The sequence below is a fragment of the Anomaloglossus baeobatrachus genome, chromosome 9 (assembly GCF_048569485.1).
Source record: "Anomaloglossus baeobatrachus isolate aAnoBae1 chromosome 9, aAnoBae1.hap1, whole genome shotgun sequence".
In the NCBI taxonomy this organism is placed as follows: Eukaryota; Metazoa; Chordata; class Amphibia; order Anura; family Aromobatidae; genus Anomaloglossus; species Anomaloglossus baeobatrachus.
The window spans coordinates 24,870,952-24,896,676 of NC_134361.1; the positions used below are offsets into that span (position 1 = coordinate 24,870,952).

General features: G+C 48.5%; 1 protein-coding gene across 2 annotated transcripts in view; it reads right to left on the reverse strand.

Moving 5' to 3' along the window:
- Positions 1 to 216: 216 nt before the first annotated feature.
- LOC142250330 (uncharacterized) overlaps positions 217 to 25,725 on the reverse strand; it is a 51,305-nt gene continuing 25,796 nt past the window's right edge. The window contains exons 4-12 of one of the 2 annotated variants that reach the window (XM_075322473.1): positions 19,206 to 19,277; positions 19,014 to 19,109; positions 14,594 to 14,641; positions 11,247 to 11,336; positions 10,324 to 10,371; positions 9,420 to 9,521; positions 6,805 to 6,843; positions 6,457 to 6,508; positions 217 to 320 (exon numbers count right to left, since the gene is read on the reverse strand). In XM_075322473.1, coding sequence (XP_075178588.1) covers positions 6,495 to 6,508; positions 6,805 to 6,843; positions 9,420 to 9,521; positions 10,324 to 10,371; positions 11,247 to 11,336; positions 14,594 to 14,641; positions 19,014 to 19,109; positions 19,206 to 19,277 — 509 coding nt within the window. In that variant the 3' untranslated portion in view covers positions 217 to 320; positions 6,457 to 6,494. The remainder of the gene's footprint in view (positions 321 to 6,456; positions 6,509 to 6,804; positions 6,844 to 9,419; positions 9,522 to 10,323; positions 10,372 to 11,246; positions 11,337 to 14,593; positions 14,642 to 19,013; positions 19,110 to 19,205; positions 19,278 to 25,725) is intronic. The other variant, XM_075322474.1, reaches the window with a different exon arrangement.

Here is a 25,725-nt window from a genome sequence, read left to right on the forward strand (position 1 = left end):
GCAATGTTTATGACTTTACCATGCAGTTTGTAGGGTGTGGGAACAACACCTTGCTTGGCATCATAAAGCTGTCACCACCAGACACATCTACAGTCGTGCAGGGTATCCCTCTGGTTCTGTGACACTAATGGTATAAGTATCGGTACTAATTTCCCACCTTGAAATACCGTGAAGCACAGAGACAAGGATACAATTTTTTGCTGATACCAATGGGCTTTATTTACAAAAATTTTGAAGCCCCTGAATCCAGGGATGAGGTCACATGGTGCATGTCTGCTGCAGCTACGGCGCCGCCCGTCTGGACATCTTCTGTGTGTAGCCTGAAATACAAACAGGGCAAATATTAGTATATTTGTGCTAAAGGGTTTCTCTTGTCTTCAGGAGCTTCCACCTTGAAGGAGGGGCGGTGTGCTCCTGAACATTGACAGTTTTGGCATCGGAGGGTACACCGGAGCTGGCCAGGATCGTGTGCTCCACAGCGGCACTAACAGGCTGTATAGAGTTTGTGAGCGTTTCGCTCCTTACCAAAGAGACTGTCCACTTCTGGGAGACTGCAGAGGTGGCCAGTAACCTAGGCAATGAGTAGTAGACTACAGAATTAAAAATCTTGAGAAAAGAGAAGGGAAAAATTGCAAAATTGCTTGTTTTTACCACCATTTTGCATTTTTCTCTATATAGTCTATATTGGCCATTTTTCGTAACCCCATAGGCAATGGCCTGGCTCCAAAGCCGCAATCTCTGGAATAAACCTTGAAGCATTTGGACTTTTTAATAATCAGTTTTTGATGATTAGACCCCCATAAACTCATCCTTTCGCCTCACCTTACATGTTAGACCCCGTAAACTCATCCTTTCGCCTCACCTTACATGTTAGACCCCCCTAAACTCATCCTTTCGTCTCACCTTACATGTTAGACCCCCGTAAACTCATCATTTCGTCTCACCTTACATGTTAGACCCCCCTAAACTCATCCTTTCGTCTCACCTTACATGTTAGACCCCCCTAAACTCATCCTTTCGTCTCACCTTACATGTTAGACCCCCGGAAACTCATCCTTTCGCCTCACCTTACATGTTAGACCCCCGGAAACTCATCCTTTCGTCTCACCTTACATGTTAAACCCCTGTGAACTCATCCTTTCGTCTCACCTTACATGTTAGACCCCCGTGAACTCATCCTTTTGTCTCACCTTACATGTTAGACCCCTGTGAACTCATCCTTTCGTCTCACCTTACATGTTAGTGACTCGCCCACCCCAGGGCTATGGGACACCCGGTGCCGGGCCGGACTAGTCCGGTGGTAGTCAGTGGTGGCTGGGCCCGGCTTCGTGGCCCTGGTGGGTGTCAGTAGAATATGTGGCTTGCTTGTTAATGGTTGTGTTCGTGACGCCACCTGTGGTATGCGGCTAATAAGCCGCCGCTGCTGTGTGAGGCCACCGGGATGATGTGATGGCAGCTATGGTGGTACTGCTCCCCACAGGTGGAGCAATGCCCGGGGCACAGTTGGTGCTTGTGAATGTCTATGCAGAGGAAATAACTGAGGCGACTTCAAAGGTGCAGTTCCAGTTCTTTACTCACAGTTCTCGTCAGGGCAGAAGGACCCTTGGACTGCTGGAACCTCTGTCAGGGACCTCCGCCGTTTCTGGGTGATTCAGAGTGTGAAATCCGGTACCCTTCTCTTAGTGTCTCCTTCTCTGCTGTCTTCACTAGCCTTGCCTTAGTTAAGATGGACCTGGCTCGGCCTCCACTACAGCCTCCAGGCTGGGGGGTCACCTGTCGGCTGATTACCCCTTTTCTGGACGGCTGCTATGGGTTCTGGCCCTGGGAGCTTACAACGTCCCTGGGCCTCGGTTTTTACTGTTTGGAGATTGTCTTTGCACTCCTCCAGTCTCTAGGGACCGTCCCCTGTCGCAGCTGGATCCCTCCACCGATGTCACTGTGGACCAGGCCACCGCAGCCTGCACCCCCGTGGCAGTTCTAGGGCCCTGCGTCCTTGGTACCCCTAGGCCTGCTCGTAGTAACTGTCAGGACTACCCGCGGCCCTGCGACCCCTTCTGTCTCTGCGTGGTGTCACCTGGACCTCTGGGTCCCAGGTTCTTCACCAGGAAGAGTCTCTTTCAGTTCCTCTGCTCCTGGCTGACTTGGAGCTTTCTTTCCTTCTTTCTTTCTTTTCTTTCTCCTCCTTGCCTGCCTCCAGCAGGCCTCCTCCTCCCTCCTTTCTCTTTCACAGCTACATGCTGCTTCTCTCACTCCCTGAGGTAAAACTGAAACTAACTTGACCTTCCTTTCTCTATCTGCTCTCTGGTGGCTCCTCCCACCTCCCCAGTTGCTAAGCTACCACCCTATGGGAGCAGGGATGGGTCTTACAGCCCCTCTCAGCATGCAGCATGGGAGGGTTGCCTGCCACTTTCCCTGGTCCCAGTATGTACCTAACAATGGGTGTAGTGTGGATTTACCAGGGGACCGGAGTTCACTCTCTTCCTCTCCCAGAATGGGGCATCACACCGCAGGTGGGGTGCAATGACCTGTGGCGACGGAAGCCTCAGGGGCGCCACACTCCCCCACAGCAAATCCCAGCACGTCCTCGGGCTGAAAAACAACAAAAACATGTGGAGAAACTGCAAAATTTTTGTTATGCAAAACATAAAACAATAAAACATTTCTTCCCTTTATGGGAGGCACATATCATGAACGTTGCGAACTTCTTATAAAGAAAACTCTAAGTGTGCACTTCCAGTCCATTGCACGGTTCAAACAAATCCCCCATAATTCTGGTAGGGGGCACAACGGGTGCAACTAATTACATTTTTGGCTACTACAAGTCCAGTAGCCCGGCAGTTCGTTTCTTTCAATCAGACACAAGTGACATCATCAACCAGCCATTAAGTCCAATGGCCTGGTTACATAGGACATATCAACAACATACCAGCCACTAAGTCCAGTGGCCTGGTAGAACATGACACATACACTTTCACCGGGGCCCACATTCCAGTTCAGTGGCCCGGTAACACATAACATGGGGGGGTGACGTCTTCAAAAAGAATCAGGGGCAGTACAGCAGGATAGGGTGTCATCTTCGAAAAGAATGAGGGGCAAACAGGGGCTATTTACAGTTCAGCAGCTCTTCATCTTTACTCTTCATTGCAGGGGTCCTTCTTTGGCAGGGCCCTGGGCAGCATGTATTCCATGGAGATCCTGGTCTGCGTTTCTTGCGTGGCTGTCGCAGGACCTCTGCTCAGTTCTGTGACCTGGGTCTGCCTTGAGGTAGTGCTGCGGCTGCTGCTGACAGGAGAGACGCCGCACGCTGGCATAGTGCGGCGCCACTCCGGTTCTTCTGAGGCCGTCTCCTCCCGGGCCTCCCGCTCCTGCTGGTACTCCTGCACCAATCTCCGGCAGGTCAGCTCGTTTGCCAGTGCGGTTTCCTTGGGGCGCAGGGGCTTTTGCAGTCCCCTACTCTCTATGGGCGCTGCGTCCCAGTGCACTCCCGGGGATGTCGCTCCCAGGAGACTCACAGGGGGACTCGGTAGGGGGCCCACTAGCTGGTCGGGGTCCACCCCTCCCCAGGCTCCGTCTGCGGGGGTTTCGGGCAGGCCTCCGGTGCCCCACCGAGCATTTGCGGGGCTGGCGGGGAAGGCCTGCGGGACAGTGGAGGGACAGGGCGGTGGCGCTTGGTGGGTCAGTGGGTCCGGACGGGTCGGGGCTTCACATTGCTCACCCGGTCGCTGCTCCGCGGCCTCCATCCTGTGGCCCACACTCTCCGGCACCATCGGTGTTTCACTCCGCCGGTCCACCTCTGCTTGCAGGTTACGCAGTCTCCGAGCCAGGATTCGCATTTCCTCCCGGAGCAGGTCCAGCTCGGGATCCATCTTCCCGGTCCCAGGTGTACACTCCTTCAGCCTCTCTGCCATGCTGCCGACCTGGGGAACGCTTGCTGGATTACTGCTCGGGTGCTCGACCACGCCACTCGGCTTCTCCCTTTCCCTTCTCGGCGGCGGAACCGGAGGCTGCACTTGTATCTGGCGCCAGACTGGCGCCCAGCCCACCACGACCGGCATCACTCCGCTTGCGATAAGGTACATTTTCTTTATCTGCTGGTCGGGCGTTTAGGCTCTCTCTGCCAGCCAGCTTATTTGGTCGCCACTTCTTTTTCTTCCGCTTTCTATGGCGGGCACCGCTTCGCGCGCTTTTCTTGGACAAGGGGGCGGGGCTTCTCTTCGCGCCCTTTCTTCTTGCACGCCCCCCTTCTTCCCGCTCTCAGCAGCGCTAATGGCGGCGGTTTCTCAGTAAAGTACACAGTCTGTCACACGGTTCTTCAGGCGCACAGTACCCGGTTAGACCGGGCACGAAATCCTGTTCGTGACGCCAAAAGTTGACTCGCCCACCCCAGGGCTATGGGACACCCGGTGCCGGGCCGGACTAGTCCGGTGGTAGTCAGTGGTGGCTGGGCCCGGCTTCGTGGCCCTGGTGGGTGTCAGTAGAATATGTGGCTTGCTTGTTAATGGTTGTGTTCGTGACGCCACCTGTGGTATGCGGCTAATAAGCCGCCGCTGCTGTGTGAGGCCACCGGGATGATGTGATGGCAGCTATGGTGGTACTGCTCCCCACAGGTGGAGCAATGCCCGGGGCACAGTTGGTGCTTGTGAATGTCTATGCAGAGGAAATAACTGAGGCGACTTCAAAGGTGCAGTTCCAGTTCTTTACTCACAGTTCTCGTCAGGGCAGAAGGACCCTTGGACTGCTGGAACCTCTGTCAGGGACCTCCGCCGTTTCTGGGTGATTCAGAGTGTGAAATCCGGTACCCTTCTCTTAGTGTCTCCTTCTCTGCTGTCTTCACTAGCCTTGCCTTAGTTAAGATGGACCTGGCTCGGCCTCCACTACAGCCTCCAGGCTGGGGGGTCACCTGTCGGCTGATTACCCCTTTTCTGGACGGCTGCTATGGGTTCTGGCCCTGGGAGCTTACAACGTCCCTGGGCCTCGGTTTTTACTGTTTGGAGATTGTCTTTGCACTCCTCCAGTCTCTAGGGACCGTCCCCTGTCGCAGCTGGATCCCTCCACCGATGTCACTGTGGACCAGGCCACCGCAGCCTGCACCCCCGTGGCAGTTCTAGGGCCCTGCGTCCTTGGTACCCCTAGGCCTGCTCGTAGTAACTGTCAGGACTACCCGCGGCCCTGCGACCCCTTCTGTCTCTGCGTGGTGTCACCTGGACCTCTGGGTCCCAGGTTCTTCACCAGGAAGAGTCTCTTTCAGTTCCTCTGCTCCTGGCTGACTTGGAGCTTTCTTTCCTTCTTTCTTTCTTTTCTTTCTCCTCCTTGCCTGCCTCCAGCAGGCCTCCTCCTCCCTCCTTTCTCTTTCACAGCTACATGCTGCTTCTCTCACTCCCTGAGGTAAAACTGAAACTAACTTGACCTTCCTTTCTCTATCTGCTCTCTGGTGGCTCCTCCCACCTCCCCAGTTGCTAAGCTACCACCCTATGGGAGCAGGGATGGGTCTTACAGCCCCTCTCAGCATGCAGCATGGGAGGGTTGCCTGCCACTTTCCCTGGTCCCAGTATGTACCTAACAATGGGTGTAGTGTGGATTTACCAGGGGACCGGAGTTCACTCTCTTCCTCTCCCAGAATGGGGCATCACACCGCAGGTGGGGTGCAATGACCTGTGGCGACGGAAGCCTCAGGGGCGCCACATTAGACCCCCGTAAATTCATCCTTTCGTCTCACCTTAAATGTAGACCCCCGTAAACTCATCCTTTCGCCTCACCTTACATGTTAGACCCCCTTAAACTTATCTTTTCGTCTCACCTTACATGTTAGACTCCCCCTAAACTCATTCCTTCGTCTCACCTTACATGTTAGACCCCGTAAACTCATCCTTTCATCTCACCTTACGTTAGACCCCCGTGAACTCATCCTTTCGTCTCACCTTACATGTTAGACCCCCCTAAACTCATCCTTCGTCTCACCTTACATGTTAGACCCCCCTAAACTCATCCTTTTGTCTCACCATACTTGTTAGACCCCCGTGAACTCATCCTCTCATCTCACCTTACGTTAGACCCCCGTGAACTCATCCTTTCGTCTCACCTTACATGTTAGACCTCCGTAAACTCATGCTCTCGCCTCACCTTACATGTTAGATCCCCCTAAACTCATCCTTTCGTCTCACCTTACATGTTAGACCCCCGTGAACTCATCCTTTCGTCTCACCTTACATGTTAGACCCCCCTAAACTCATCCTTTTGTCTCACCTTACATGTTAGACCCCCGTAAACTCATCCTTTCATCTCACCTTACATGTTAGACCCCCGTGAACTCATCCTTTTGTCTCACCTTACATGTTAGACCCCCGTAAACTCATCCTTTCATCTCACCTTACATGTTAGACCCCGTGAACTCATCCTTTCGTCTCACCTTACATGTTAGACCCCCGTGAACCCATCCTTTCATCTCACCATACTGACCTGTTTCTTACACATTGCAGTCGTAGTTGGCCGCAGGCTCAGACTTGGATCACTAAAAAATTAGGCAAAAATATTAAGTCATTGATGGACGAGCCGAACATTGGTTACCTGCATTATTAGAGCCTAATGCTGTATATACAGTATATACCTCATATAACTTTATAAAAAGGTTTATTGCACCTAAAAAATATCAAGGAGCTTCTGCAGACGAGCGGCAGCTGTCTTAATACTGTGCAACTTTATCATGAACTCATGAGCTCTAGTCGCAGTTTTTTTGCACTTGATGTTTCCATTCATCTGATTTTATTTACTTCTTTATTATGTTATTTTATATTTTTTTATACTCACATGGAATTGCACAAATACAGGGAGGATTTCCAACAATACCTAAAAAGCAAAAGCCGTTCATGGGTTAATTTCATGTACTTTTCCAGCTTCCCTTGTGGTGCTCTTTCAGATATGTAGCTATAGAGAGTGCAGAGGCAGCAGTCAGACACTCATGGGACATCTGCGCATAAGCATTTGTAACAGATTTTAGATGGGGGGTTCACAAGCTTCACGTTACACCTCCTTTGGCCATTCAGGTTTCCTGAAAATTTGACTCAAAGACAGGGTGTAACGATCATGGTTGCAGAGGGTGCTGGTTGGGGACCCTCTGATGCCATTGCCTATTTCAGCTAGATAGGCATCCGAGGATGCACATTCAGCTGAAATGTATTGTGGTGCAGAGACCCCCGGCTCTCTGCACCACAATACACGTCGCCGGCCAATCAGAGGCCGAGATGTCGGCGTTCAAGTCATAGGGGGACATTATTACTAGAAGGGGCCCAGAATATGGACAATATACCAGGATGGGGAACAGTATTCCAGGAAGGGGCCAGAATGGAGACATTACACCAGGTTAGGGGACATTATTACTAGAAGGGGTCCAGAATGAGGACAGTATACCTGGATTGGGGGACATTTTACGAGGAAGGGGCCCAAGATGTGGGTATTATACCAGGAAGTGGGACATATGTTACTGGAAGGGGTCAGGATAGAGACATTACACCAGGTTAGGGGACACTATCTCTAGAAGTGGTCCAGAATGGGGACATTATACCTGGATGGTAGACATTATACCGGGAAGGAAGTGGGACATATATTACTGGAAGGGGCCAGGATGGAGACATTCCACCAGGTTGGGGGACATTATTACTGGATGGGGCCCAGAATGGGAACATTATACCTGGATGGGGGACAATGTACCAGGAAGGAGCCCAAGATGTTGGTATTATACCAGGAACTGGGACATATACCACTGGAAGGGGTGAGGATGGCAATTTAATACCTTGATGGGAGACATTATTATTCGAAAGGGCCCAGAATGGATGATAGTAATACAGGATGGGGGACATTGGAAGGAGCCTACAATGGGAATATTATACAAGGAAGGGGCTAAACATGTGGGTATTATACCAAGAAGTGGGACATACTGTATATTACTAGAAGAGGCCAGGATGAGAACGTTATATCAGGACGGGGGATATTATTACTGGAAGGGGCCCAAAATGGAGGACATTAGTACAGGATGGGGACTATATTACATTATGGGAAGGAACACTTATGTCTTCATAGAAGTTTGAATGCTACAAGGGCCCATACATCTGACCAACATGTAGGTGGGGGCCAGGTCCAAATTTTGCACCAGGATCAATCAGACTCTTGTTACACTGCTGCTCAAAGACTATACTGGATCTTAAAGAAAACCGGTCACTAGCAATAAATATGAAATTTTTTTTTATCTGGTGTAAATGCCGCTGTTCTCCTGAATCCGGCGATATTTTTCTTTTCTTCCTGCGCCTCTCCGTTCCTGAGATATTGACGCCTCCTCCCTGTTTGTAAATCTATTTTTTAGCCAAATGGGTGTGGTCCACAATTCTTCTGTGTAAACACCTAGTTGGTTAAAAAAGGTTATATTTACATAATTGGTAGAGAAGGCAATATTTAAAGAACAGAAAGGCGCAGGAACAAAACAAAAAAAAATTGTATTCAAGAGAACAGCGGCATTTATACCATGTAAAAAAAAAGTACATATTTATGACAAGTGACCTCCTTAAAGGGGATCTCTAATGTCTCTAGCTGAAGGCAGCATAGGATAGAGGACGAGACGCTGAGTTCAGTGATATATAATGTTCTATCATTTGTTTCTGTTTTTGTCTGGTAAAAAAGCAGGAATCGAGCAGAGTGCCTGTGAGTCCGGCTTTCTCCGCCCACATTCCGTTTGTACACAGAAGGAGCTGTTAATCACTGTGTGTGGGCGGAGACAGCAGGACTCACAGGCTTTTTCTAAAATATAAGTTTTTATGTGAAAAGACCAAACAAAAACATAGAAAACTATATATCCCCGAGCTCAGCGTCTCCCCCTCTTTCTCTGTGTCTTATTTTTGGGTGAATTATTTAGCAAAATTTGTAACTAATATTTGAGAGAAATAATAAAAGGGAGTATGTGGTGAGGGCGATGATGGATCGGGGTGTATTTACTGCTTCTATTTCGGGCTCGGCTCGTTTCAGCTTTTAGTTGAGTCATTTAATCTCTCATTTCGTTTGATCTTCAGACTTTTGGCACAATGATACATCTAATTCTAATCCGAATCTTAATATTTGATACTCTCTGAGGTCACTGTGGTGAAACTACAAATCCCAGGAAGACCTGAGTGTTCAAGGTGGGAAATTGATGCTTCACTATCGCTAGAAAGACTTGATCTGAGATTAGAAAATAAATATTTTTCCCCAAGAAACAGCGCCACTCTTCTATACAGGCGGTGTCTGGTACTGCAGCTCAGCCCAAATCCCTATAACAGAGCTGAGCTGTAATACCAGCTATAACTTATTGGCAGGTGGGACGCTGTTTCTCTAAATTTGTTTTCTAACCAGGTAGAACAACTTTATTAGTATTTTGTCAGTCCTGATCATGCGCTTACCATTGGGGCATTGGTCCGGGCAGGGGTTGATCACGGGTCCATTTACTACTGGAGGCCTGATTCCGGAGGAGGCTGGGACAGGAGGTTGTGCGTTGGTAAAGACTAAACATAAGAAACGTGAAGCGCAGGGAGTTATGTAAAATAATTACAGAAAACATAATAAACATATAGTGAGTCAGTTCTATTGTGCCCGGCCACATCTCACCCCCGGGCTGTTGTGTGCCATGCTGCGCCCTGGTAATTTTATTTTACCCATTGTTTTTATTTTAATTAGATAGGATTGTTCGGCTTAGCAGAGATGAATGTGTTAATTTCAATGCTGCCACCTAGTGGCCAGTCCCGGTATTGCATCTATTTAGCTTAAAACTTCATTCTCCAAAGGAAAAAGTTTTGAAAACTTTCTAAAAAAAAAATAAATTAAAAAAATATTGTTCAGTTCCAGAGCATTTAACCCACCAGAGCTTTCATGTAATTGGTGTGTAGGGAAATCTATACACATGTATGTACATGGATGGCTCGTTTTTCCCCTTTTTACGCCCCTCCCCTCTCTAATTGTGTATTAATGTATTGTCTAATGGGACATGATATAGTTTAATCTACCACATGTCACATTTTAGGCTTAGGCTGCTACTCTTTCCCTATACTTTACACTGCAGCTCTGCTTCTTCTGATCGGCTGCTGTGTATTTGCACTAGCTCTGCAGGAATCACTGGATCACAGGAGACCGGTGCTCTGCCAGTCACTGTGCATCATATTCCTGGTCATATATTGCATTATAATCATGTCACCTTGCCTATCGACACACAATTTATACAACCAAATTGAAGAAAAGTGATGTAAAGCACCATGGAATAAATGGCGCTATAATAATAAATACTAATAATAATAAAAAATATTTTCTCACCTTGAATGGGATAAGTGCTGATGTTTCTATTATTCCCATTCAAGATGGCTGCAATATATAAAACACAACTATTATAAATTGGACATGGTAGATGGGCTCTCACCTATAGATTTTGGATTGGAGCTCAAGACCTTCAAATTACATCTTAAAAACATGTCTCAAGGACTTGATAAATTCTTAAAGTGTATCTGCCAGATCACTATCTGAAGGCAGCATGAGATAGAGGCGGAGACGCTGAGTTCGGTGATATATAACTTTCTATCATTTGGTCCTGCTGTTCCTTGTATATAAAGCTAGAAACAAGCAGAGTGCCTGTGAGTCCTGCTTCCTCCGCCCACTCACAGTGTGTACACAGTAGGAGCTGTCAATCACTGTGTGTGGGCGGAGACAGCAGGACTCACAGGCTTTTTCTATCATTTAGCTTTTTTATATGAATGACTAAAGGAAAACATAGAAAACTATATATCCCCGAGCTCAGCGTTTCCGCCTCTATCCAAAGCTGCTGTCATAGAGGAAAATTCACTTTAAATAATTTCTGCCTTATTTTGTTTCTGAATTATTTAGCCAAATCTGCAGCTAAAAAGTGTTAGAGCAATAACTCCGCAGAAATGTAAGAGATCACGGATCAGGGAGAATCTACAGCTTTTATTTTAGAAAATAATATGGAGATGATGCAACTCTTTTTTTTTTTTACTTATTTTTCAATTTTGCTTGCTGTCAGTGAATAGAACACCATTTTTGTACATTAAGAGACTGAAACACACTGATTAAGTCCAGCCCCGCACAGCTGTAGGACCGCGCAGGTTTGTATGTAAACTAAGAGTGTCGATATTCATTTACAGCAAACAGAGGAATTAAACAGTGATTGAGCATTAGTAACATCAAAGTAGGAAATTTCTCTAAAGTAACAGAATTCCACTTACAATTGGGTCCTGGGAATGTACTTGGATAAATGTCAGCTCTTGGGGTCACAGAGGCGCCTGCAGCAGGAACGTTGTGTCCGTTAACTGATCCTAGGAACAAAGTCAATGTCAAAATTTATAGATAAAGTATTAATCTTCTATGTTCTCTAAACAGGATGGGCTGACAAGGTGGAGACAGGTATTGCCAAGGGCAGCAGTGGGTGGGTCTGCACATCTTCATGTCTAAAGGGGTTGCAAAAACATGGCTGCTTATTTCCGAAAACAACGCCACGACTGTTTACAGATTCACAGGTGGTATTACAGCTAGTGATGAGTGAGCACTACCATGCTCACGTACTCAATACTAATAACTAGTGATGAGCGGGCACTACCATGCTCGGGTGCTCAGTACTGGTAACTAGTGATGAGCGGGCACTACCATACTCACGTACTCAATACTAATAACTAGTGATGACCGGGCACTACCATGCTCAGGTGCTCTGTACTCGTAACTAGTGATGAATGGGCACTACCATGCTCAGGTGCTCAGTACTGGTAACTAGTGATGAGCGTGCACTACCATGCTCAGGTGCTCAGTACTGGTAACTAGTGATGAGCGGGCACTACCATGCTCGGGTGCTCAGTACTAGTAACTAGTGATGAGCGTGCACTACCATGCTCAGGTGCTCAGTACTGGTAACTAGTGATGAGCGGGCACTACCATGCTTGGGTGCTCAGTACTCGTAACTAGTGATGAGCGGGCACTACCATGCTCAGGTGCTCTGTACTCGTAACTAGTGATGAGCGGGCACTACCATGCTCAAGTGCTCAGTACTGGTAACTAGTGATGAGCGGGCACTACCATGCTTAGGTGCTCTGTACTCGTAACTAGTGATGAGCGGGCACTACCATGCTCAGGTGCTCAGTACTCGTAACTAGTGATGAGCGGGCACTACCATGCTCGTGTGCTCAGTACTCGTAACTAGTGATGAGCGGACACTACCATGCTCAGGTGCTCTGTACTCGTAACTAGTGATGAGCGAGCACTACCATGCTTAGGTGCTCTGTACTCGTAACTAGTGATGAGCGGGCACTACCATGCTCAGGTGCTCAGTACTCGTAACTAGTGATGAGCGGGCACTACCATGCTCGGGTGCTCTGTACTGGTAACTAGTGATGAGCGGGCACTACCATGCTCGGGTGCTCAGTACAGGTAACTAGTGATGAGCGGACACTACCATGCTCAGGTGCTCAGTACTGGTAACTAGTGATGAGCGGGCACTACCATGCTCAGGTGCTTAGTACTGGTAACTAGTGATGAGGGGGCACTACCATGCTCAGGTGCTCAGTACTGGTAACTAGTGATGAGGGGGCACTACCATGCTCAGGTGCTCAGTACTGGTAACTAGTGATGAGCGGGCACTACCATGCTCAGGTGCTCAGTACTGGTAACTAGTGATGAGCGGGCACTACCATGCTCAGGTGCTTAGTACTCGTAACTAGTGATGAGCGGGCACTACCATGCTCGGGTGCTCTGTACTCGTAACAATTCATGAGCAGGCACTACCATGCTCAGGTGCTCAGTACTCGTAACAATACATGAGCGGGCACTACCATGCTCAGGTACTCTGTACTCGAAAGTAGCGATGTCAATAAATAGTTGTATACAAATAAATCATTAAAAAAAATGATGCAGCGCTCCGCTGTATTTTTGATTGGCAGCGCAGATAAAGCAGACAGCTAGGGGCTGCCACCCCCACCTGCCTGGCTTTACCTTGGCTGGCAAACAAAATACAGGGAAGCACATTAATGTTTTTTTAATTATTTTAAAAAATAATTTAAAAAAAAATAATGTGTGGGCTCCCTTTGTATTTTGATCGACAACCAGGTAAAGCCAGGCAGCTGGGGGCTGCGATTCTCTGCAGTCACCCCTGGGAATGGCGCATTGTTTCTTAGCGCCATTTCTAGGCGCTTTACCCGGCTCGGCCAGCAGTCCTGATGGCGGTGGCACACTGGGTAATAAAGGGGTTAATACCAGCCTTGTATTCTCAGATGGTACTAAGCCCGAAATTCATGGTGTCACATCAAATTAGACATGGCTACCATGAATTTCTAGAAAACAGTAAAATAAAAAAACAACACAGAGAATTTTTTTTTTATTAGAAATAAAACAAAAAAACCAAACAGATAGAGACTCCATCTTTATTATAAAAAAACTCCTTAGTCCGATGTAATCCACAGAGACAGCAATGACAGCTCTACTTCATCACTCTGTACAGCCACAGCCTATACACAGTGAGAAGCAGAGAGCATTGTCAGCTCTGCTACATTGCTTTGTACAGACACAGTCTATACACAGTGAAAAGCAGAGAGCATTGTCAGCTCTCCTACATCGTTCTGTACAGACACAGTCTATACACAGTGAGAAGCAGAGAGCACTGTCAGCTCTGCTACATAGCTCTGTACAGACACAGTTCTATACACAGTGAGAAGAAGAGAGCATTGTCAGCTCTGCTACATCATTCTGTACAGACACAGTCTATACAAATTGAGAAGCAGAGAGCATTGTCATCTCTGCTACATCGCTCTGTACAGACACAATCTATACACAGTGAGAAGCAGAGAGCATTGTCAGCTTTGCTACATCGCTCTGTACAGACACAACCTATATACAGTGAGAAGCAGAGAGCATTATCAGCTCTGCTACATCGCTCTGTACAGAGCGATGTAGCAGAGCTGACACTGAGAGTATGACTCGTGCAGTTTCGCATTGGCATCACCCCGTACGGCCTGGCAATCTCCAGACTGGAGCGCCTCAGCTACATGGAAATATATGCAGCTGACCCACTCCTGTGGGGGAGATTGTGCGCCGTAATGTGACACTCGCACAGTGACAATCAAAGTTCAGTTAAAAGGACCTTCAATGACGTCATAGTCATGTGACCAGTCTGTAAGCCAATGTCTGTACAACATTCACACCAGACTGGTCACATGGCTATGACATCATTGAAGGTCCTGTAAGTCAGTGCTGGTTACCGACGGCACAACAATGATCGGACGCGGAAGCAGAAGCGGCTGGGAGGCAGAGTCTGCAGGACGCATTGCGGGACCTGTAAGTATGATCATAATATTTTTTAATAATATGTTTTTTTACAGCCCCTGGACCCGATCTGTAATACGAGCTTCCCAGGAAAGCTCGTGATCGGGATCGTGTACACGATCACTATGTGATCAGTACGATCCCCGATGTTTACATGTCGGGATCGCCCATCACTAGTGCCTAATGGTCAGAGATACAGACTCAGTGGGCTCCTCTACGGGTTTGTGGTCTTTTATTCTTACAAGGTGGATTTATGATCATCATGTACCTGAGCTGGAGTTGGATGAACTGGAGTTGGTGATAGACGTTGATCCACCTGGAAAGGAGCAAAATAATTTATTAGGCAATTAGAATGGGATAAGGACCGATGTTACGAACCGGCGCCGCCATAGCCGCAAGCAGCCTGCTGCGGTTCCTGTTGCGCCCAGGCGCCGGCTGCCGTTCTTGGCCATGCCTCGGGTCATCCAGTTGGCTGCTTCTTCCACCACGTCTAAGTGTGGAGAGGCGGCTAGTGCGCATGCATGTACCGATTTACCCCAGCCAGAGCCTAAAGTGGGCTTTACACGCTACGACATCGCTGATGCGAACTCGTTGGGGTCACGGAATTGGTGACGCACATCCGGCCGCATTAGCGATGCCATTGCGTGTGACACCGATGAGCGATTTTGCATCGTTGCAAAAACTTGCAAAGTCGCTCATCGGTGACATGGGGGTCCATTCTCAAAAATCGTTACTGCAGAAGTAACGAGGTTGTTCCTTGTTCTTGAGGCAGCACACATCGCTCCGTGTGACACCGCAGGAACGAGGAAGCTCTCCTTACCTGCCTCCCGGCCGCTATGCGGAAGAAAGGAGGTGGGCGGGATGTTGCGTCCCGCTCAGCTCCACCCCTCCGCTGCTATTGGGCGGCCGCTTAGTGACGTCGCTGTGACGCCGCACGGACCGCCCCCCTTAGAAAGGAGGCGGTTCGCCGGTCACAGAGACGTCGCCGGGCAGGTAAGTATGTGTGACGGGTCTGGGCGATGTTGTGCGGCACGGGCAGCATTTGCCCATGTCGCGCAACAGATGGGGGCGGGTACCCACACTAGCGAGATCTGGACTGATATCGCAGTGTGTAAAGCCCGCTTAAGTCTGGTGTTTTGCCTAGTGAGCATGCTCAGCCTGATTGTGTCGTTTCTGAGACGAAGTCCTCAGTTCAGGCTACTGAGCATGCTCCCACAATTAATCTTAACAGCCTCTTTGTACAGGTACTTGGACTTTGTGCTGTGTCTAAGTTCTGGGATGTTCCTACTGAGCATGCTCAGGCAGATAGTCTGATTTCTGAGTCTGTTGTTCAGGCTACTGAGCATGCTCAGGCACTTGGTACATCAGAGGCTAGGTCCGGTAAGGACCTCACTGAGCATGTCTGTGAGGTGGCAGGCCCTGATAGGGCAGAAGATGTCAGGTGTCCTGATGACGTGACCACTCCGGACTGGCTCGCAGAGGTCCGCCCCTATGATATGGCACCTCACCATTGGTCGTCAGACGATTACTGGTGAAGTGTTTGGGGCGTGGCTGCCATGAGGTCATCAATGACGTGGCAGTTCCGGATAGGCCGCTGGTGACGTTGCTGCTGACATGGCACTCTGCTATTGGACCTTGGTGGTTCCACCCTAGGTTTGGGGTGGACCCAGGTTATAAAAGGGGCTGGAGACAACATGGAGGTGCGCAGTCTTCATTTAGAGTTCATGGTGGCATCAGCTTTGTTGGAAGCGGTAGGTAGGGCTAGGCGAACGGTGCCTGTCACGCCAAGATTCGTGGCTCAGCACATCAGGGTCAGGCGCCGTGCTTCCTTGCTGTCCTTCCAGTTGTGCTAGAGCAGTCCAGTGGCGTTAACTGGACTGCGGCTGCTGTGTCACCTGTCCGTTTGTGCCTCCTACGCACACGGACAGCATACCTGTTGCGTTACTTGTCCGGTTGTGTTTTCTATGCACACGGACAGCATACCTGCTGCGTCACCTGTCCGGTTGTGCCCTCTACGCGCGCGGACAGCGTATTCCAGAACCCCTGTGGAGTTAACAGGGTGTTCCTGGATTGGGTGTGTGAACCCTATTTCTCTCCTCGGCTTCCCAGTCAAATGCTACTGGTGTGACTACGTGGTCTGACGTGTCCTTCACACACGTGGCCAGTCGAGTGGTGACCAGAAACGCTAATCGAAGGACCGCTCGGCCTGACATGTCTTACACATGTGGCCGACAGGGCGCTGTCGCAGCGGTCTTCTCGGTCAACGCTAACTGGTTACCATCCGGCCTGACGTCTTCCCTACACACGTGGTCGGAGTAGCGTCCGCTCCACCGAAACGCTAACTGAGTTGTCGTCCGCTTTGACGTGTCCTTACACACGTGACCGGTTCCCAGGTCTCCTGGGTTATCTCTGAGTCATCAGCTCTATAGTCTCCGCCTAACCCACAGGGTGCCAGCAGCTCCATTGCCATCTGGAGCACGGTGGGCCCCGACTGGCGATTGGGATATATACCCCCTGGTCCTAATCTGCCGGTCCCCCCGTAACAACCGATCAGGTTTCCCCGACCTACAATGATCCTGTTTTTCGGCTGTTAGGTAGTCATCTTATTTGAGCGACTGATTGGAGATTCCTAGCGTCAGGTGGCTGCCCATAAAGCCCTACTCTTCAGCTGTTCACAATATATACATGCCCTCATAACCTCTGCAATCTGCGTCTCCCACACAAGGCACACCGTGTCATCAAGATACAAATGCCCAACTTCACCGGCATCTTCAGATGCCCCACGGCTGACAGCTCCACTAAAGCCAAACCCATGCCCATAAAAAAAAAATCCCTTTGTTCGTTGGGTGGACCGGCCTACACGTTGCCACAAATGCCGGATTACGATGTGGGTCTCATCTGCATTTTTAATTTAGGCAGATTAAAGTGATTGACACTGACAACCTCAATACAAGTATTGACTAGTGATCCTCTGCCCTGAGAAAGAAGGAAAAGCCAAGTACTTGGCATCTGTACAGGCCTCTCGTTGCATGCGATCTCACGATATACACAGAATATGTTACAAATACTTACAGGATGATAGCACCAAAAAGACGGAGCTTCTTAAAAAGAAAAGTCCTGGACTGAATTACACTTCACCACCACTAGTAGCGCTGTTGCACCACACTAGATCTGCTGCCACCAGTGGTGGGAAGTGGTATTGCAATATATTACTATATTATTGTGCTTGGGTCTGGTGTTACATACTGTGATTTAGTATATATATTTTATTTAGTTCTCCATCTATCTATTTTTTTAGAGATGAAAAAAACAGTAAGTGTTAGAAAAACCCAAGATGCTGAGCGGAGGTCAAAAAACGCTCCATATGAATGAGTTTTGTTTTTTTTATTTCACTCATTTTGTTGAGGGTTTCAGTAAGTCCCCATTTGGTGTAAGGAGGCTTATAGTCCATACAATGCTCCTCGGGAATTTAAATATGCAAATAGATTTTTCAGAGAGGGAGACGACAAGAACTCTAGTGCCACCTACTGGAAGTAGCAATTCTAAAACTCAATATCAACTTTTTAACAAGCCTTGTTACATGACTTAGGATTAGAATGCAAACCAGAAACTCCATTTGCAGACACGTGTTTCGAGGTGTTTGCCCCTCATTAGTGCAAAGCAGAAGAACTCACTTGCCTGGGGGAATCATGTGACAATGCTCGGTAAATGGTCATTATTGACTTTTAGGATTGCTACTCTGAATAACTGGCTCTAGGGTTCTAGTCCTTTTCCTCTGTGAAGAAACAATTTTCCTTCTATAAATTCACAGAGGAGCATTGATTGCCTTATAAGTCTCCCTATTCCAACTTGGTACTTAACACAAGGAGAACCTTTACCCTGGATTCCCTATCATAAGCCTCTTATGGAGCCAAAACAGGTCTTTCTTCCTTTGAACTGATGAGAGGCAAACAACCCGAAACACGTGTCTGCAAATAAACATGAGGCAAGGAGCTATGGTTCATGCATGGCTCTACCATTCCTGAGCTAGTGCAGGTATCCTGCCTTCAGAGTTTTAGGTCTCATGGGAGGGGCGTGTTCGGTCTGGCCTCATTCCGGGGGTCACGCCACCACATTTTGGGCTGCTACCTCTAGGACTAGTCATAGTTCCTGCTCTGCAGCGTGTACAACTGGTTCCCGTGAGCCTGACTCTGATCTGTCTCGCCACCTAGTTACCTCTCCCTGACCTTTGTCCTCCTTGTACTATCTGCCCTGTCTGCCTGACCCCGGTCCCGTTTTCTGTTTCCTACCCCTCCTCTGTACATACTTGACTTCCCGGCTTCTGACCTTGCATACAATTCCTGACTTCGGCTCTGTTTTCCCCTGTTGGTTCTTTACGTGTATTCCTGGCTTCTGACCCCCTGCTTCCACCTGTTTATGGCTTGCTGACTCCCCGGTACTGACGAGACATCCTGGTTTGAGCTTTGGCCTGCTGACTACTCTCTCAGTTGTACTCACGCCCTCTTGTGGGTGTTTTGATAACTGCACTTTGGAGTTCATTTCCAATCCATTTCAGTGCCCCCACAAGTGAAGCGTGACACAAGGCTTGTTAAAGCGACCTTGTTGGCGAGCCAAGAACCATCCATCCACAGGGGGTGCTAGTCTATGGCTACATCTCAAGCACTTTTACTCATCTATCGGAGACTCACCATTGCTGGGAGAGAGTGGTTTGCTTGAATTGTTGTCTGGTCTGGAGGTGACAACGACGGGAGACGCTGTGCTCTTCACTCCTGTCACAGACCCTACTGTACAATGAAAGTAAGGCACAAATTACCGACTGTCTGAGATAATTATAACCTCCAGAGCAGCAATCGCTAAGTCTGGGCGCCGGGTCACCTTACCAAGTCTTGGGGTAGTAGAAGACACCAGGTTACCACCAGCAGCAACCGGAGCATTAGAGGCACCGCCTGAGACTGCAAAATAATCCACCAGAAACAGGTGATTGATAAGTGATATAAAAATGAAAGACGAGGCTCACAACAGTTATCGGTACTAAACAAAAATTTAAACACACTTGTGTTTTTTCTCCATTTTTTATGAGCTGAACTCTTTGATCTAAGACTTTTCTATGTCCACAAAAGGCCTTTTCGCCTCGAATATTGTTCCCAAATTTGTCTAAATCTGTGTTAGTGATCACTTTTCCTCTGTGGAGATAATTCATCCACCTCACAGGTGCAACATATCAGGATGCTGATTACACAGCATGATTATTACACAGGTGTGCCTTAGACTTTCCAGCATGATTATTGCATAGGTGCGCCTTAGACTGATCAGAATGATTATTACACAGGTGTGCCTTAGACTTTCCAGAATAATTATTGCATAGGTGCGCCTTAGACTGGTCAGAATGATTATTGCACAGGTGTGCCTTAAGGGTACTTTACATGCTGCGACATCGCTAGCGATGTGAAATTCTAGATCGCCAGTGCGATCTTTCGAGGTCGCACATGCGTAAAATAACCTATGTGCGATCTCGAAAGATCGCACTTGCGATCCAGAATTTCACATCGCTAGCGATGTCGTAGCATGTAAAGTACCCTTTTGAGTAGCCAGCATGATTATTGCACAGGTGCGCCTTAGGCTGGGCACCATATCAGGCCACTCTACAATGTGCAGTTTTATCACACAGCACAATGGCACAGATGTCACAGGTTTTGATGGAGTGTGCAGTTGGCTTCTGAGTGCAGGAACGTCCACCAGTGCTGTTGACCATGAATTGAATGTTCATTTCTCTACCATAAGTCATCTACAATTTCAGAGAAGTTGGCAGAACATTCAACCGGCCTCACACCCGCAGACCTCGTGTAACCGCACCAGCCCTCCACATCCAGCATCTCACCTCCTGGAGCATCTGAGACCGGCCCCCCAGACGACGGCTGCAACAATCGGTGCAAAACCAAAACATTTCTACACAGACTGTCAGACACCATCTTAGGGAAGTTCATCGGTTGCTCGTCATCCTCATCAGGGGTCTCCACTAGAGTGCAGATTATCGTCTTCATCAGGGGTCTCCACTAGAGTGCAGATTATCGTCCTCATCAGGGGTCTCCACTAGAGTGCAGAGTGTCATCCTCATCAGGGGTCTCCACCTGACTGCAGAGTGTCATCCTCATCAGGGGTCTCCACCTGACTGCAGAGCGTCATCCTCATCGTTGGTGTCCACTTGACTGCAGAGTGTCATCCTCATCGGGGGTCTCCACCTGACTGCAGAGCGTCATCCTCATCGTTGGTGTCCACTTGACTGCAGAGTGTCAGTCTTATCGGAGTCTCTACCTGACTGCAGAGCGTCATCCTCACGAGGGTCTCCAATTGAATGCAGAGTGTAGTCCTCATCAGGGTCTTCACCTGACTGCAGAGTGTCGTCCTCATCAGGGTCTTCACCTGACTGCAGAGTGTCGTCCTCATTGAGCGTCTTCACCTGACTGCAGAGCGTCATCCTCATTAAGGGTCTTCACCTGACTGCAGAGTGTCGTCCTCATCAGGGTCTTCACCTGACTGCAGAGTGTCGTCCTCATCAGGGTCTCCACCTGACTGCAGAGTGTCAATCTCATCGTAGTCTCCACCTGACTGCAGAGTGTCGTCCTCATCGGGGGTTTCCACCTGACTTTAGATCATTGTCCTTATCGGGGGTTTCCACCTGACTGCAGAGTGTCGTCCTCATCGGGGGTTTCCACATGACTGCAGAGTGTCGTCCTCATCGGGGGTTTCCACCTGACTGCAGAGTGTCGTCCTCATCGGGGGTTTCCACCTGTCTGCAGAGTGTCGTCCTCATCGGGGGTCTCCACCTGACTGCAGAGTGTCGTCCTCATGGGGGGTTTCCACCTGACTGCAGAGTGTCGTCCTCATCGGGGGTTTCCACCTGACTGCAGAGCATTGTTCTCATCGGGGGTCTCCACCTGACTGCAGAGTGTCGTCCTCATCAGGGGTCTCCACCTGACTGCAGAGTGTCGTCCTCATCAGGGGTCTCCACCTGACTGCAGAGTGTCGTCCTCATCAGGGTCTTCACCTGACTGCAGAGTGTCGTCCTCATTGAGCGTCTTCACCTGACTGCAGAGTGTCGTCCTCATCAGGGGTTTCCACCTGACTGCAGAGTGTCGTCCTCATCGGGGGTTTCCACCTGACTGCAGAGTGTCGTCCTCATCAGGGGTTTCCACCTGACTGCAGAGTGTCGTCCTCATCGGGGGTCTCCACCTGACTGCAGAGTGTCGTCCTCATCAGGGGTCTCCACCTGACTGCAGAGTGTCGTCCTCATCAGGGGTCTCCACCTGACTGCAGAGTGCCGTCCTCATCAGGGTCTTCACCTGACTGCAGAGTGTCGTCCTCATTGAGCGTCTTCACCTGACTGCAAAGTGTCGTCCTCATCAGGGTCTCCAATTGAATGCAGAGTGTAGTCCTCATCAGGGTCTTCACCTGACTGCAGAGTGTCGTCCTCATCAGGGTCTTCACCTGACTGCAGAGTGTCGTCCTCATCGGGGGTTTCCACCTGACTGCAGAGTGTCGTCCTCATCGGGGGTTTCCACCTGACTGCAGAGTGTCGTCCTCATCGGGGGTTTCCACCTGACTGCAGAGTGTCGTCCTCATCGGCGGTCTCCACCTGACTGCAGAGTGTCGTCCTCATCGGGGGTCTCCACCTGACTGCAGAGTGACGTCCTCATCGGGGGTTTCCACCTGACTGCAGAGCATTGTTCTCATCGGGGGTCTCCACCTGACTGCAGAGTGTCGTCCTCATCAGGGGTCTCCACCTGACTGCAGAGTGTCGTCCTCATCAGGGTCTTCACCTGACTGCAGAGTGTCGTCCTCATTGAGCGTCTTCACCTGACTGCAGAGTGTCGTCCTCATCAGGGGTTTCCACCTGACTGCAGAGTGTCGTCCTCATCGGGGGTTTCCACCTGACTGCAGAGTGTCGTCCTCATCGGGGGTTTCCACCTGACTGCAGAGCATTGTTCTTATCGGGGGTCTCCACCTGACTGCAGAGTGTCGTCCTCATCAGGGGTCTCCACCTGACTGCAGAGTGTCGTCCTCATCAGGGGTCTCCACCTGACTGCAGAGTGTCGTCCTCATCAGGGTCTTCACCTGACTGCAGAGTGTCGTCCTCATCAGGGGTCTCCACCTGACTGCAGAGTGTCGTCCTCATCAGGGGTCTCCACCTGACTGCAGAGTGTCGTCCTCATCAGGGTCTTCACCTGACTGCAGAGTGTCGTCCTCATTGAGCGTCTTCACCTGACTGCAAAGTGTCGTCCTCATCAGGGTCTCCAATTGAATGCAGAGTGTAGTCCTCATCAGGGTCTTCACCTGACTGCAGAGTGCAGGGCCAGATTAAGGTTGGTGGGGGCCCCTGGGCAGAAAATCTGGTGGGGGCCCCATAACGTTAACATTTTAAGCCATAACAGTAGAGCACGAACTGTAGCATTTAGATATAAATCCACTGAGCATGGATCGTATCCTGTTCTGCCACATTCACACTCATACACAGAAAATAAAGTTACTCACATTTTTTTATTGATCCCAATGTTAAGACAGCCAAGTAATAGTAAAAATAAAGAAAGGGAAAGTTCTCACTGGCAGCAATGGTTGCTGAAAATCACAATGTGCTCTCTATTGTATTGTCTCCGGAGTAGTACATAGCAGCTGATGTCTGTACACGGTATGCCATACACTGTATCAGAGGTGGATCTAGGTTTTCCTGTCCATGCAGTAGGAGTTCAGTTTGGCGCCCCCTTCTATACACGGCTTATGCGGTTTGAGTAGTTGTCATGTGACCGCTCATACGCCATTTTCACACGTGCCGATGAGCTGCTCTTCCTAATTCTCTCAATGTTCAGTGAAATACTACAGCCCATAAAGAGAAGCAGGAAGAGAAGCTAATTGTGACTCAAAGTATTAAAATGACCTGCAAGTGGTCATGTGACCACTTCTAAAATTAGCAAGCAGAGCCGAATCCTTACATTGAGTATATTACAGGTTGTTGGATTGGGCATGCTACGGGGCTTACTTTTATTATTAAAGGGGTTGTCCAGCTCGACAAGGAAAATTTGTAGTTATATGACTGCAGACTTCTGAATTCTCACAGCTTGCGGACTGCACACTGTCATGATTTTCCCGTGCCATGAGCAAGTAGTCGTGGGACTGCAAGTATGCGATTTGCTTACTTCCGGCCACATTCAAATTAGACGTCTGCAGCCTCACTCAATAGTTACATGCCCTCAAGCTCTCACTGCTGGCATCGGAGAGTCCTGACAGTGTGCAGTGTGCACACTGAGGATTCAGAAGTCTGCAGTCACATAGAAACTTTCATCACAAACCTGGACAACCCCTTTAATGCTACTAACATAATGTAGAAACCCTTGCGGTCATGTAATTTTACAAATCATGGCTTGCTACATGTGTACAGGATCAGAATCAGTAAAATGTACATAAATACACTGTGTGTAGAATTATTAGACAAATGAGTATTTTGCTCACATGATACTTTTATACATGTTGTCCTACTCCAAGCTGTATAGGCTGAGAGCCAACTACCAATTAAGTAAATCAGGCGATGTGCATCTCTGTAATGAGTAGGGGTGCGGTGTAATGACATCAACACCCTATGTAAGGTGTGCTTAATTATTAGGCAACTTCTTTTTCCTTTGGCAGAATGGGTCAAAAGAGAGATGTGACGGGCTCTGAAAAGTCCAAAACTGTGCGATGTCTTGCAGAGGGATGCAGCAGTCTTGAAATTGCCAAACTTTTGAAGCGTGATCACCGAACAATCAAGCGTTTCATGGCAAATAGCCAACAGGGTCGCAAGAAGTGTGTTGGGCAAAAAAGGCGCAAAATAACTGCCCATAAACTGAGAAAAATCAAGCATGAAGCTGCCAAGATGCCATTTGCCACCAGTTTGTCCATATTTCAGAGCTGCAACATTACTGGAGTATCAAAAAGCACAAGGTGCGCCATACTCAGGGACAGGCCAAGGTAAGGAAGGCGGAAAACCAGCACCTCTGACCAAGAAACATAAGATAAAACCTCAAGACTGGGCCAAGAAATATCTGAAGACTGATGTTTCAAAGGTTTTATGGACTGATGAAATGAGAGTGACTCTTGATAGACCAGATGGATGGGCCAGAGACTGGATCAGTAAAGGGCAGAGAGCTCCACTCCGACTCAGACGCCAGCAAGGTGGAGGTGGGCACTGGTATGGGCTGGGATCAGCAAAGATCAACTTGTGGGACCTTTTTTGGTTGAGGATGGAGTGAAGCTCAACTCCCAGACCTACTGCCAGTTTCTGGAAGACAACTTCTTCAAGCAGTGGTAGAGGAAGAAGTCGGTATCGTTCAAGAAAAACATGATTTTCATGCAGGACAATGCTCCATCACATGCATCCAACTACTCCACAGCGTGGCTGGCCAGTAAAGGTCTAAAAGATGAAAAAATAATGACATGGTCCCCTTGTTCACCTGATCTGAACCCCATAGAGAACCTGTGGTCCCTCATAAAATGTGAGATCTACAGGGAGGGAAAACAGTCCACCTCTGGGAGCAGTGTCTGGAGGCTGTGGTGGCTGCTGCACGCAATGTTGATCGTAAACAGATCAAGCACTGACAGAATCTATGGATGGTCGGCTGCTGAGTGTCATCAGAAAGAAAGGGGGCGATATTGGGCACTCATTTTTTGGGGTTTTGTTTTTGCATGTCAGAAATGTTTATTTCTAGATTTTGTGCAGTTATATTGGTTTACCTGGTGAAAATAAACAAGTGAGATGGGAATATATTTGCTTTTTATTAAGTTGCCTAATAATTCTGCACAGTAATAGTTACCTGCACAGACAGATATCCTCCTAAGATAGCCAAATCTAAAAAAAACCCACTCCAACTTCCAAAAATATTAAGATTTGATATTTATGAGTCTTTTGGGCTAATTGAGAACATAGTTGTTGATCAGTAATAAAAAAAATCCTCTAAAATATAAAATGCCTAATAATTCTGCACACGGTGTACAGCACCAGAACCAAAAGCAATACCAAAATACATCACTAGCACCCTCATCAGTAAACGAATATATCACCAGAACCACCAATACATGACTACAGTACCAAATTTACTACAACAATATATTGTAATGTCACATCCCCATATACATTTGTATCACATGAATTAACAACTCCCAGTATGTCCTCAACAATTGTAAGAAAATGCTGGGAATTGTTATCAGTATTTATCAGACTTTGGACCATACAGGAACCACAGTCCTGATGAGAAGCATTGAGTATCACACACATACAGTCACATCCAGGTACCTTGTAGGTGACATCTTCCCTGATCGGAGTCATCTTATTCTTTCTTCTCCATCTTGTCCAGACGTCATGATGACTATTCACAT